Source organism: Pediculus humanus, genomic scaffold, assembly GCF_000006295.1.
Source record: "Pediculus humanus corporis 1103172108310 genomic scaffold, whole genome shotgun sequence".
Taxonomy (NCBI): domain Eukaryota; kingdom Metazoa; phylum Arthropoda; class Insecta; order Psocodea; family Pediculidae; genus Pediculus; species Pediculus humanus.
Window position 1 is genome coordinate 179650 of NW_002987879.1, and position 13034 is coordinate 192683.

Sequence of the window (13034 nt, forward strand, 5' to 3'; positions counted from 1 at the left end):
GCTTGCCTATATTACTTTGGTCTTTCGTCAGTCAACTGTTTCGAACGTTTAACAATGGGAACTAGCAAACACTTGCAACTAAAATAAAAGAAATAGTCTTTAGAAGCTTCGCTTCTAAAGAAGAACAATTTGAGTTCGTCGCCAGTCTTTTGTTTATAAAAATTTGAAAATGTGAATATTGAGTACGGGATCATAACAGTATATATATATAATTTGTTCTAGCAATTTCGATATATAATAAAATATATATATATATATATATATATATATATATACGCATCATGTTATACACTATTATTAAAATATAAATAATAATAATAATAACATATAAAATACCATTTAAATTTATCGTTTATACTCGACGGAAAAAAAAAATTATATATATATATAAAATTGTAGTCGTTGTTGTTGTTGTAGTTGTTGTTATTATTATTATTATTAGTAGTAGTAGTAGTAATAATAATACTATTATAATATTAAAAAAAAAGGGTTATAAATAACGTTAATAGTCAATATATTTTTATATTTATATCTTCATTTAAAAAAAAAAAAAAATTTTTTTCTTGCAATTTTTTTTTTTTTTTATTCCCTTATAAATTATAAAATGAATTATATACGTCGACATAAATTAATAAATTCTAGAAAAATTTTCCTTTTTTTTTTTTTTTTTTTTTTTACGACTTACCGGTAATTTAAATAAGTCAACGCATATTTTTTTTTTTTAATAAAAAACGTCTTTATTAAAATTTATACTTACCAAAATAATAATAATAATACTTACTTTTCGTTGTAAATAAATAAATTGAATTTTTTTTATGTAACGATTGATATTATTAATTTATATACTCTATGGATAAATTACGCGTATCATTCGATACTCCGCGGTTATAAAAAAATGGATATTTATTTTTATTTATTTATTAACGTCATAACCGTTTTCAATTATTTAATAATAATTTTTTTAAATAAACGCGTGTGACGGTTACACTCCTGTAATGATGACAATAATAATAATAATAATAAATTTAGTTCTTTTCGACGCCTCATATATTTATATATTTAAAAAAAAAATTTCATAGAGTATTTAAATAAACAACATGAAACGCATTATTTGACGGGGAATTTCTTCGTAAATGACGTCAAACAGGTGAAGGGGAGGGGGAATATTCGCGTTTCTTTATTTTTCTTATTCTTTTCCATAGAGTAATAAATTTATATAAACAACATTGAAAATTTTAAGGTATTCCCGTTTCTTTATTTCTTTTTCCTTTTTCCTCCATAGAGAGTATTAAATTTAAATAAACAAATAGTAGTAAATTTGCGTTTCTTTTTTTTTTTTTAATCTTTTCCATAGAATATATAAACTGAGTCGAACGAACGGAAAACAACGTTTTTATTTTTTTAAATATTATTAAGATTAAGCGACCATTTCATCATTTTAAATACTCGCGTACCTGTTATAAATCAAAAAAAAAATTATACGAATATTAATAATAATAATAATAATAATAATAATAATAATAATAATAATAATAATAATAATAATAATACTTATTAATTATTATTCGTTTTCAATCTGGTTAACGCAATATTATATGCGCTCTATAATTTACCAACTTATAAACACGCCTTTTTTTTTTTTTTTTTTTTATTCTCTTCACTTGTTCTTATTATTATTATTATTATTATTATTATTATTATTAAAATTTTCAACGCCATCAAAATCATTAAAAATCATCATCATCATCATCATCATCATCATCAGTTCATCAAACTTGACGTAATTTTTTTTTTGAAAAATTTCATTTTTCCGTTACTGAAACAAAAAAAAAAAAATGGCGGCTGTCATATAATTTTCGTCGTTACTTTTTTATTATTATTATTATTATTATTATTATTATTATTATTATTATTATTATTATTAAAGCAAACGATAAAAAAGAAAAAAAGGCGTTTATTAACTAATAAAATTTCTATTATTTTAATTACCCGTTTTTTCTTTTAAATAATAATAATAATAATGAACTTCTTTAAAAACGAGAATAATTAAGGATTGATTCTCATCTCGTATATTTTGCAAATTTTACATTTTTTACGCGGCGGTGAATAATTAAAAATAAATAAATAAATAAATAAATGATAAAAAAAAAAACAAGACTCTTATCAATCATCTAATTTGATATTTTGCAAAAAAAAAGAAGAAAATGGCGGCGCGAATTAATATTATGAATATTTATTATATAAACGACTTATTATAAAAAATTTTGCAATAATCAATATTTAAAAAAAAAATTAATTTCTCCTTTGGCAATTAAAAAAAAAAAAATGCAATAAATTATTTCTTTCTCTCTTTTCCTCCCCCCTCTCTCCCTCCCCCTCTCCCTCCCTCTCTCTTTCTCTCTCTCTCTCTCTCTTTCTCTTATTAATTTTTTTCCAGTTGATTTAATTAAAAAAAAAAAAAAAAAAAAAAAAACACATTTGTTTTCCCGTGTAATATTTTTTAATAATAATAATAATTTCGTTTCCGGTTTCAAATCAAAATATTTTATCCTTAATAATAATAATAATAATAAAGTAATAAAAAGTTATTATTATTATTATTAATAATTAATTATTCGGGGGGAGGGGGGGGAGAATCAAAAACGCAAAATACCAACGAATAAGGAAAAAATCTCCTGGAATTTATTATTATTATTATTATTATTATTATTTTTAATCATAATCACGACGATTCGTCTTAAGGAAGCTTTTCCAACATTTATTCCAGGTTTCCACCCGCCGATCCCTAAGGTATAAATGCCTGATTTATTCATTAGCCTAACGTTTTTTCATATGAAAAATTAAATCTTAAAATGACTTACTTATCCGTAATAATCATATGTACTAAGTCATCTTCTAAGGTTTTTTTAATCACCCAATTTTCCTTTTGTCGCGTGAAACCGTTACGACTGACCGCTGTAAGTTTAAACTTTAGTTATTACTAAATAATAATAATAATAATAAAAAACTAATTATATCACAATAAACTAGACTAAATGACAAAACTTTTGATATATAAAACTAATAACTAAATCCTTAAATAAAATTAATTTAAATAAGTTGACAACATGACGTATTAAACGCGTGTCAACATACCGTTAGACTCTCGCTCCCTCTTCTTTTATTATTATCATTATCATTATCATCATTATTACTATTATCATTATTATTATGTTGTTGTTATAGGTTTACCGCAGATTAATGAAGCGTAAAAGGAAAAAAATTTTATTTATTTATTTTTTTTTTTATTTTAAATAAATTATTTTTACAAATTTTATTTTATTTTATTTTTTATTTAACGTAATTATTATTATTATTATTATAATTGTTATTATTATTATTATTATTATTATTATTATTATTATGATCATTATCATTATTTTATTATTATAGGTAAAAAGAAGAGGAATAAATTAAAATTGAAAAAAATTATTTCTAAAAAAAAAAAAATGATGATGATGATAATAATTATTATATCCATTTCTCTCCAGGATGAGTAAAAACAATTTTTTTTTCCAGACACGGAAAAATTCCAGAAGAAGAAAAAGAAAAAGAAATTATTAATTTATTATTAAATTTTTCATAACCGGAAACGAAACGTTTCCCTTCAACTAACAAGATCGTTTTTCCTAAGGAGTTCCAGTCTGATTTCGTGTTCTCTCGCTTTTAATCTTAGAGCGGCTATGCTCGAACTCCTTCTGTCCAAATCCGGAGCCGTCGTCGCTGGGGGAGAAGTCGACGCGGACACGGTCGTCGTAGGCGAAGCCATGGCGGACACGGTCGCCGCGGCCAACAATGCAGCCGCGTGTTGCTGATAATCTTCCGTCGGAGATCCCGTCGGTGAGTGTTTGGGTCTCTGTGCGGCCGATATGTTTGCGAGCAAGTTTTGAAACGAACTAGCCGTCGATGGACTGTATGTCAAAGGTCCTAAACTCGATGGTAACAACGTCGTCGGAGCACCGCGGTGAAAAGGAGGCGGCGCCCCTAAATACCCGCTCGGAATAACCGGACCCGGTCCGAGGTGAGGATATCCTCTGAATGCCGCCGCCAAACTCACCGCTCCCGTCGCACCCTCGAAAGGTTTACGCAACGTGAATCCCAAATGAGAAAAAGGATTCGGAAGAGTCGGCGTGACGGCCGACGGCGGCGTTGTACCGCCCCCGCCACCACCACCACCTCCACCTCCTCCTCCCGATGCCAAGTACGGATTGTAAGGATGAGCCTGTGGTCCGACTTTTTCTTGTTTCCTCCATTTGGCTCTCCTGTTTTGAAACCACACCTGTAAAACAATAAAAAAAATTTTTTCATTTTTTCTTGTAAGTAATCAATTTCCTCCTCCCCCCCCATTCATATTGATCAATAATGATCCGCCATATTAAATTTCTTTAACGTTTCGTACGATTATTAAAATCCAAAACTAATTTTCTCTCTCTCACCCGTTAATTATTGCAAAACGAAGAAGTAATTCGAGATTTATTCGCGTACACGGAATTTTTAAAATATTATTTTTTACCGCCATATTGCCCTCTGCCCGCCATTCCGATCAATATTCATTATTCATCGATTGTAATTAAATTCTCATCGCCGCCTTGTTATTATCGATCGATCGATCGGTCGATCGATCGATAATCGTCATCGTAACGGCGTCTTCGCAAAATGAGTGCGCGACAATTTTTATATTTTGCACGTATTGTGATCGCGGTCGAACGAATCCAAAATGAAAGAGAAAGAGAGGTGAGGGGGGAGGCAAGGATCACGAAACGCGAAATAAAGAAAACATCGAGATGAAGCAGAAGACAAAACAAAACTCGGAACAATGAGTAATTTAACGTATTAGTACTTTAATGCGGAATAATTGATACAAAAAAAAACAAAAGAATAGACGAGTTCAATAATCGAACCAAATTTTGTTATTATTATTATCATCATCTGGAAAAAAAATTCCCTTTCCTCTTCCTCTCCCGTGATAAGTGATAAGAGAACGTTTCGACGCGAACCGATCATCGACCTGTTGCTTACCCTAAAACCCAAACCGACGACATAATTTTCAATAATTTTCAGGCAAGTAATAATAATAATAATAATTTATGCTCTCGTTTTACGGATCGTTTCCTTTTCTGGAAAAAAAAAAAACCAACAACAGAAAAGGGTTAACCGATAACGAGATGGTTCGTACGTTCCAGGTTTCAATACGCAGTTATGGAGTCGAAAATAATCATCATCATCATCACTCAACGAATTAATTTTCTTTCTTTCTCCAGAGAACGAGATGAAACTGGATAATGTCCAAATTGCAAGAATAGAACGAAGAATTAATTTTTTTTTTTTTGGTAAATTTTAAAATAAAAAACCTTCCAGGCAAACGATTAAATCGTAAATTATGCAACGTTGTAATTTAACACCTCGAAACAACATTCAAAAATCTGTAATTTTAAATTATTATAATTTTTTTTTTTTTTTTTGGAATTCCATAATAAATTTATAATTCAACCCGGATTTCGGAAAATTGTTTACAAGAAAAAAAAAACAAACCGGATATGGTTCCATCGATGGAAAATTGTTTAAAAGAAAACAAACCGGATATGGTTCCATTGATGACCACTACATTTTAATTTTCATCAGCGTTTGAAATAGCAAAAACAAAAACCTGAGAATCGATTAATTCCACGACTTTTTTTAAAACGAAAAATCACAATCATCAACAGAGAGAGAGAGAGAGAGAAATTTTGTCGTGTCTTTAGAAAAATCGTTATTTTTTTATCAACAACGATAAAACTAATCCAATAAAATTATTTAATTCGTTTTTGTTCGTGTATTAAGCTTTTTAAAACGATCAATTAATAGTTTATTAAAAAAAAAAAAAAAGTGAAAAAAGAAAAATGTCGTTAAAAAAAATCGCCATTTTTGAATAATAATAATAATAATAATAATAATAATAATAATAATAATAAAAGAGGTTGAAAAGAAAAAAAACAACACGCCAACGCGAAAAAAAAAATTATTTAAAAAATTCTAGTAATAAATTATAATTTAAGTTTTAACGTTGAAATTTTAATAATGATAATAATAATAATAATAATAATAATAATAATAATAATAATAATAATGTAGTCAATAAAATAAGTAATTAATAAAAATGTAACGATTGAAAGAATTAAAAAAAAAATATATTCCCTCGCGTCCCCTCATCGTCGTCTGGTCATCGTCGTCATCGTTATAGTCGTCTGCGTCTGGTTCCACGACAACAAATAAAAAACATTAGCACAACCTGGCGTCGCTAATAAAAACTAACATTTTAATTAAAATAATTTACTATATGAACGAAAATGCAAAAAAAAAAAAAAAAAAAAAATGTAATAATAATGACAAATGGGGCATTGTTGGTTGTTTGTTTGTTTGTTTTATTATTATTATTCATTATTATAACGTTTTCGATTCGTTTCGTGTGTATATTTTTACTTAAAAAGGGGAGGATTTTATTAGGGGGGAGGGAGAGAGGGAGGGGGCGGAGGGATACAAGGGGTAAGATATTGGGAGGAGCTAGAAAAAAAAAAAATAAAAAAAAAATTAAAGCAAAGAACACTATTTAACCGTAACGAGAGAAAGAGAGAGAAAAAGAGAGAGAGAGAGAGGGGCAACATACAAACGATTTAATTACGAACGTTTTATTAACCATTAAACGTTTGTTTAAACATATAAATAATAAAATTTTTTATTTTACTGCCGTCGATGTTTTCATTGACTCCAGCAAGGATAATTTTTTTTTTTTTATTACGTTCGCGCGCTCGTACGCACACGCACGCACGCGCACACACACACACATACACACATATACCCGTGATTGTTTTTCCCTTTGGAATTTTTCTCCAGCGTGCACACGTAGTCGAGAGAAAGAAGAAAAAAATGGTACATACTCGTAAATTACCCATTTAACCCGTTTAATTTTATTATTATTATTATTATTATTATTATTATTATTATTATTGTTATTACATTTTTTATTTCGTGTAATCGCATTAATTTTATTTTAAATAATGAGACGGCGATGATGATGATGATGATGATGATGATAATAAACACGTTGCGATTATAATGATAATATTCGAAACCACTGAAAATTTTCATTTTTCCACGAGTTTTCACTATCGAACTCAACCGTCGGGACCTGTTGTACCTGAACCAGGTAAAACAGCATAAAGTTACCCCAGACTAATAAAATATATCGAGCACATAACGTATGACATATGACCGACCAATAAAAGTGGAAAAAGGTAGACGAGAGAGAGATAGGGATAGTGGGGGCGGAGTATAGTGTATGGGGTGCATGCGTGCGCCGCGTCGTGGAAGAAGAAGAAAAATTTGCTTTTGTATATTTTTTTTATTAGCCTATAAATTAATGACACGTCAATAAATTAAATTTTAATCAATTTCACGAACCGGACGTTTTATTCATTTATTTATTTACCTATTATTATTATTATTATCATCATCATCATCATTATTATTTGTTATACATTTTATATCGTCGTCGTCTCTCGTCTCGTTGAAACGTTCGCATGCGTCCGAGTGACTGCGTGCGCGTACTACATGTATTTATCACATTAAAAAAATTTACGCGTCCGACATTTTTTTTTGTTTTGGGTAGTAACGACCCCGATGATGATGATGATGATAATAGTTACAATATTATTATTATTATTAATCGTTTCAAAAGAGTCATTAACTACTTTCTCCGTACGAATAACGACCGAGGGGTAATTAAAAAAGGTTGGACCACCACCGTTTTTTATAAATGTTTGCCACCAAATTCATCATTCGTCATCAATGACGTCATCATTCGTTAAATTTTCCCTTTTTTCGCGAGATAGATAAATTTGTTTTCAAATGCTTTCGAATTGTTTCCGGTTATTATTATTATTATTGTTCTCGTCGTCGTCGTCGTTGTCGTCGCCGTCGTCATTTGTTCAACATTATGGTAATAATTAAAAAGATTTACATTATTTGATAACAACAAAAAAAAAGAAATTGTTGCATGTAAAATGAAAACGTAAAAAATAATAATAATTCATGCAAATGTTTTTATTAATAATTTCCACGGGGAGGGGGGGTTTCTGTTTTTTTTTAATTATTTTTGTAATTAAAAATTTTTTTTTTTTTTTTTTTAATTATGGGGAGTCGATTACGAAAAGTAAAAAAAAATTTTTATTTTATTTTTTTTCATTTTCATTAAGTTTTCTAAAATTAACGCCGAAATTAAAAAAAAAAAAAAAGAAACAAATTTCTCATGCTCCCCCCTCCTCCGCCCCCTACCATTTCCCCTTTTCCTCCACCCACCTCCCCTTTTTACTCAACTATAAAATAAAAAAAAATTTAAAAAAAACTTTTTTTCCATGTCGTTAGAAAATTCGAAAAAAAAAAAAAAATGTTTTATCGTGTGATGTTAACAAATTTTCCTCCCCTCCTCCTCCCTTCCTACAGGGGAGGGGCAGGTGGGTAGATCAGGAGGGAAATTTCGGGTTCGGTTGGTGAAAAGGGAAGGGAGAGAGGGTGACAAAGGGTTAAAGTAAAAATGGTAATAAAATGAAAGGAGTAAAAATTAAAAAAAAGGACTCGAAAATTCCTTTTTTTTTTGGGGGGGGCGGCGGGAGGGGGAGTACAAAACAATCCGTGTAACAGCTTTTGCACGATAAAATCTTAACTTAATTAAACGTTAATTAGTTTTGAGACTAATTCGTGATTAACAATCGTTTAACGTAATTTTTTTTCTTTTTTTTTTTTTTTTCATTCTCCATAATTTTTTTTTTTTTTTAAAAACTTTTTTTATTAATATTTTCATGCGTGGATTTTCTTTATCGCGAGCACGATTCCAGCGTGATAATATTTTAAACAAAACAAAAAAGTTTGAAATAATAAAAAAAAATTTCTTTTCCGTTTCCGTTTTTACCGGATGTGACGTCGCGACGAGGACGACGACGACTAAAACTAAAAACTACAAACGTTACGATCGAATGAATTTAGGTTGGCATTACTGACGGTAATAAAATCATTTTCGAATCTATTTCCACGTTTAAACTCACCAACGACAAATCGAAACTTTTGAGAGAGACCGTGTGAGAGGGAAGAGGGGGAGAGGGGTGGGCACAGGGAAAATTTTAAATCGTTTAAAAATATTTTTCGTGCGACTAATTAAATTTTAACTTCCTGTCAAATCTTTTTTTTTCCAACGCATCCCGTATTATTATTATTATTTTTTTTTTGGATTATTAAACGTGACCTTGCGTTATCATTTCCTTTAATTTTTTTCTTCCTTCACTTCCGTCCTTCCTTCCTTCCTTTCTTTCTCTCTCTCTCTCTCTCTCTCACTTTGTTTTTTTTTGGATAACATTAATAAAATGATAATATTGCATGCAAGATAATTTACGTCTCCGACTCAGGTGAAACGAGGTACTTTTTAATGAAATAAAATTCATCTATTTGGAATTACGGAAAGGAAGTTTTGGTTAAAAAAAAATACGGGAACGACCAACCATATTCTACTACCACTTTTAACCCGAGGTTGTAATTAGTCGTGTAAATAATCGGTCGGTTTCATTTGCACATAATTGTTTCTTTCGTAAATAAAAAAAAAAAAATCATTTAATTCATTTTGTAAAGTGCCACTTAAAAGAATTACCTAATTTTTTACATCCCCTCCCTTCTCGTCCTTCCCTTCTTTCCCTTCACGCGCACACACACACCAATCACCCCGATTCGTTCCTTTCATCCTTTTTTCGAACCTGATCTTGAAAAAAAAATGACGTCGATTGACTGACTAACGGAAAACGTTATGCGGACGGACCGAAACATTCCCGGGGGGCGTGTTTTTGTTTTCAAAACAATAAAATCGTAAATAAGGGTGTCTCGTTGTCCTTTCGTTCAGAGGGAAGAAGGGGGAAGGAGGGAGGTGGGTAACAATCGGAATTTTTTTTTAAATCACTATTATTTTAAATCATAACGCGCGACAATGAACAATCAAATTAATATCTTTAAATGTGGTTCGCCTAATGACACGCACACGCACACGCACACGCACACACAAACACAACGCAATGTTTCAAACGCGACAAACAACGGAAATTCTTCGCGGGTTTTTTTAACGGAAACGTTTTTCGGCAAAAAAAAAAGACTTGAGTAAAATTCAAAAAAGGGAGGCGTGGGTGGGTGGGGGGGGAGGACGCGCGTACAAAGACAGGTAACACGCACGCACGCACGCACGCACGCACAAGAAAACCTACGTCGAATCATTACAATTCATTACAAAACACAACAAGGTATATAATTGTTTGACCTTAGAGTTGTTCGACGACAAAGTTTAACGTGACCCCGGGTTCGTGACCCCTTTAAATCGACCTTTACTCCTTTACCAGCATGTTTCGACCACATTAATTTTGATTTATTTATATTTTCTATTAAAAAGGAGAGAGGAAACGGGAGGGGAAGAGGAAGAGGAGGAGGGGGAGAGGAAAGATTCGACAAACGAAAAGTGTTGAGTGGATGCTCAATTGAGTTTTTCAATAATCGAAAAAAATTTTTTTTTTTTTTTTTTTTTTTTTCGTTAAACGATTCGCTGCAAGACACCGGACCAAATCACAAAAAAAAATTTTTTTATAAATGTGTATTTATATGGAAACTAGTTGATTAAATGTTGATTTTTTTTTTTTTGAACAAACAACAACCTCAACAAACAAATCATCAATATTGATTAAAAAAAAAAAAAAAAAAGGAAGAGAGAGATAATATAATGAAAGAAAGAAAGGGAAAAAAAAGGCATTGAAAATGATGATGATAATAATAATAAAAAAAAAAACGGTCGGTGATATATTAAATATGAATTGAAAAAAAGCACATGATACCCCCGCGGCGTTCGAACGCGGAGAAAATTGTGTGTGTGGGTTTTTCGAGTTCCAGCTCCAGCGGCGAATGCATTCGAAGAAAGAAAGAAAGAAAAACTCTAAAAGGCATTAATTATTTTAAAGTTACGGTTATGTTTGTTGTTGTTGTTCTTGTTGTTTGTGTTTGTATGTTTCAAATCAAACCGAACCGATCCCTTTCTGTTTCTATTCAGCAGTGTGTGGTGTTCGGGGAAGGAAAACGGGTTAAAAGATTGATCGCGTGACACCTTACAATTTGTTATCGTCAAATAAATGAGTGTTGCCTTGCTACAATGTTTTTTTTTTCTTTTTTTTCTTATTACTCTCTCTCTCTCTTGCATATATTCATTTTTTTTTCACTTTTAATTTCTTGCTCTTTCCGTCTCTCTCTCTCTCTCTCTCTCTCTCTCTCTTCAACACTTTTATACCTTTCGGTCGTAAACGCATTTGCATTCGTTAATTTGTAATATCATTAATCGATTTCCTTGTTTTATTTTAAATTGTGTTTCCCTTTTCCCCTACTTGTTTCTCCTATTCTCTCTCTCTCTCTTTCTCTTTCTTTCTTTTCTAACTCGCTCATACACGCATGCATGCACGCACACACTCTCTCTCTCACTCTTGTTTTATTATTATTATTATTATACCGAATTCATTAACTAATTTGTTTGTAAATTATTACGGCTGTCTGCTTAAAATTCTCCGCGTGTGTTAAAAAAAAAAAAAAGTAATAATTTCTCTCTCTTTCTCTCTCTCTCTTTTTTTAATTACTCGAGTTATTTATTACCCGTCTTTTAATTTTTTCACGTACAAAATATTGAGTAAAGAAAATTCTACACTCGTCAAATGTTTTTTTTTTTTTTTTGTCATCGGATTCATTTTTATTTCCTCTTTGAAAGTTTGTATTAAAAAAAAAAAATTCCAATTAAAACCGCGATAATGTTTTCGCGCCAAACATTGGGGACCTTTGAAATTTCCCTAATTTTAAAATTTCAGGCGATAGAAAAAAATATTGAGGGAGACGCGGCCCGAAAAAACCGGGAGTGGTGGTGTAATCCTGTAATTCAACTACTCGGAAGCTAGGTAGAGAGGATGTTTAAGGGGCGGGGATTCTGGGATTGAATTTTCCACGTTGACTAGGCGACCGCTAGGGGGTAAATCTTCAACTTGGATGCTTTGAGGGAGCCCGAGGTTTAGTAGGATTAGTAAGTAGGGAAAAAATCGATCCGAAAGTCACCGAGTTGAGAGTCGTGGATTTAAATCCTGGGAGTGGGAGTTCAATTTCAGGTTTTCCTGTACCTACATAAGAGGGATAAGTGACCTAGAACCCTTTCGAGGCGTTGCAGATGCGCCAACTCTTGTTTCGTGAGGATGAAACTGGGTACTCGATCCAAAATAGGGTAAACGCGGAGCTGCGACGTGAAAGGAAGACAGATGAACGATCAAAGGGATTCGCGATCCCGGACAACTCCCTCTACTCTCCCCCCTGGAACTCATAAATTTAGCGGAAGAGGCAGGAACGATGGTAACAGCTCGGGACTGTCTCCCGAAGGGTAAAAAGGAAGAAGTATCGGGATTTCCACCCTCGCAAATGCGAACCTGATGGATTCTGGATTAGGAGGAAGATGAGGCTGAAATGTAGGTTGTACTCCCACGAACGCCCCTCCCTCAGAAAAAGATCACGGTGAAACACTTTAAGGAGTTTTATCTGGGCAGTTAATTTTAAAAAAAAAAAACTTCGAAAGGCGTATTTGACACTAAATTTCCACAGAAAGTTTTCATCTAATCGAGTGTTTATCTCTCTCTCTCTCTCTCTCTCTCTCTCTCTCTCTCTCACTCTTAAAATTAATTAACTTTAACGTTTTTTCAATTAGACGAATTACCTCAACGAACGCAAAGTGATGCTATCAAAAATTAATTTGAAAACATAACGACTCAAAAAAAAAAATGATGATGATAATAATAATAATAAACAAAACGGAAAAGAGACAAATTATTAATGATCATCGACTCCGAACGTATGCAATCGATTTTCACGACGTATTTTTTTATTTTTTTTTTTCGTCGGAACACTTTAAACAAATCACG

At 31.4% G+C, this 13034-nt stretch overlaps 1 protein-coding gene across 1 annotated transcript in view; it reads right to left on the bottom strand.

The window, feature by feature from the left end:
- Positions 1-3646: 3646 nt before the first annotated feature.
- Positions 3647-13034, bottom strand: part of Phum_PHUM584240 (homeobox protein arx, putative) — a gene marked incomplete at both ends in the record, with an annotated part of 19130 nt that continues 9742 nt past the window's right edge. Inside the window, one exon of the mRNA XM_002432402.1 lies at positions 3647-4318. Within this exon, the coding sequence (XP_002432447.1) occupies positions 3647-4318 (672 nt within the window). The remainder of the gene's footprint in view (positions 4319-13034) is intronic.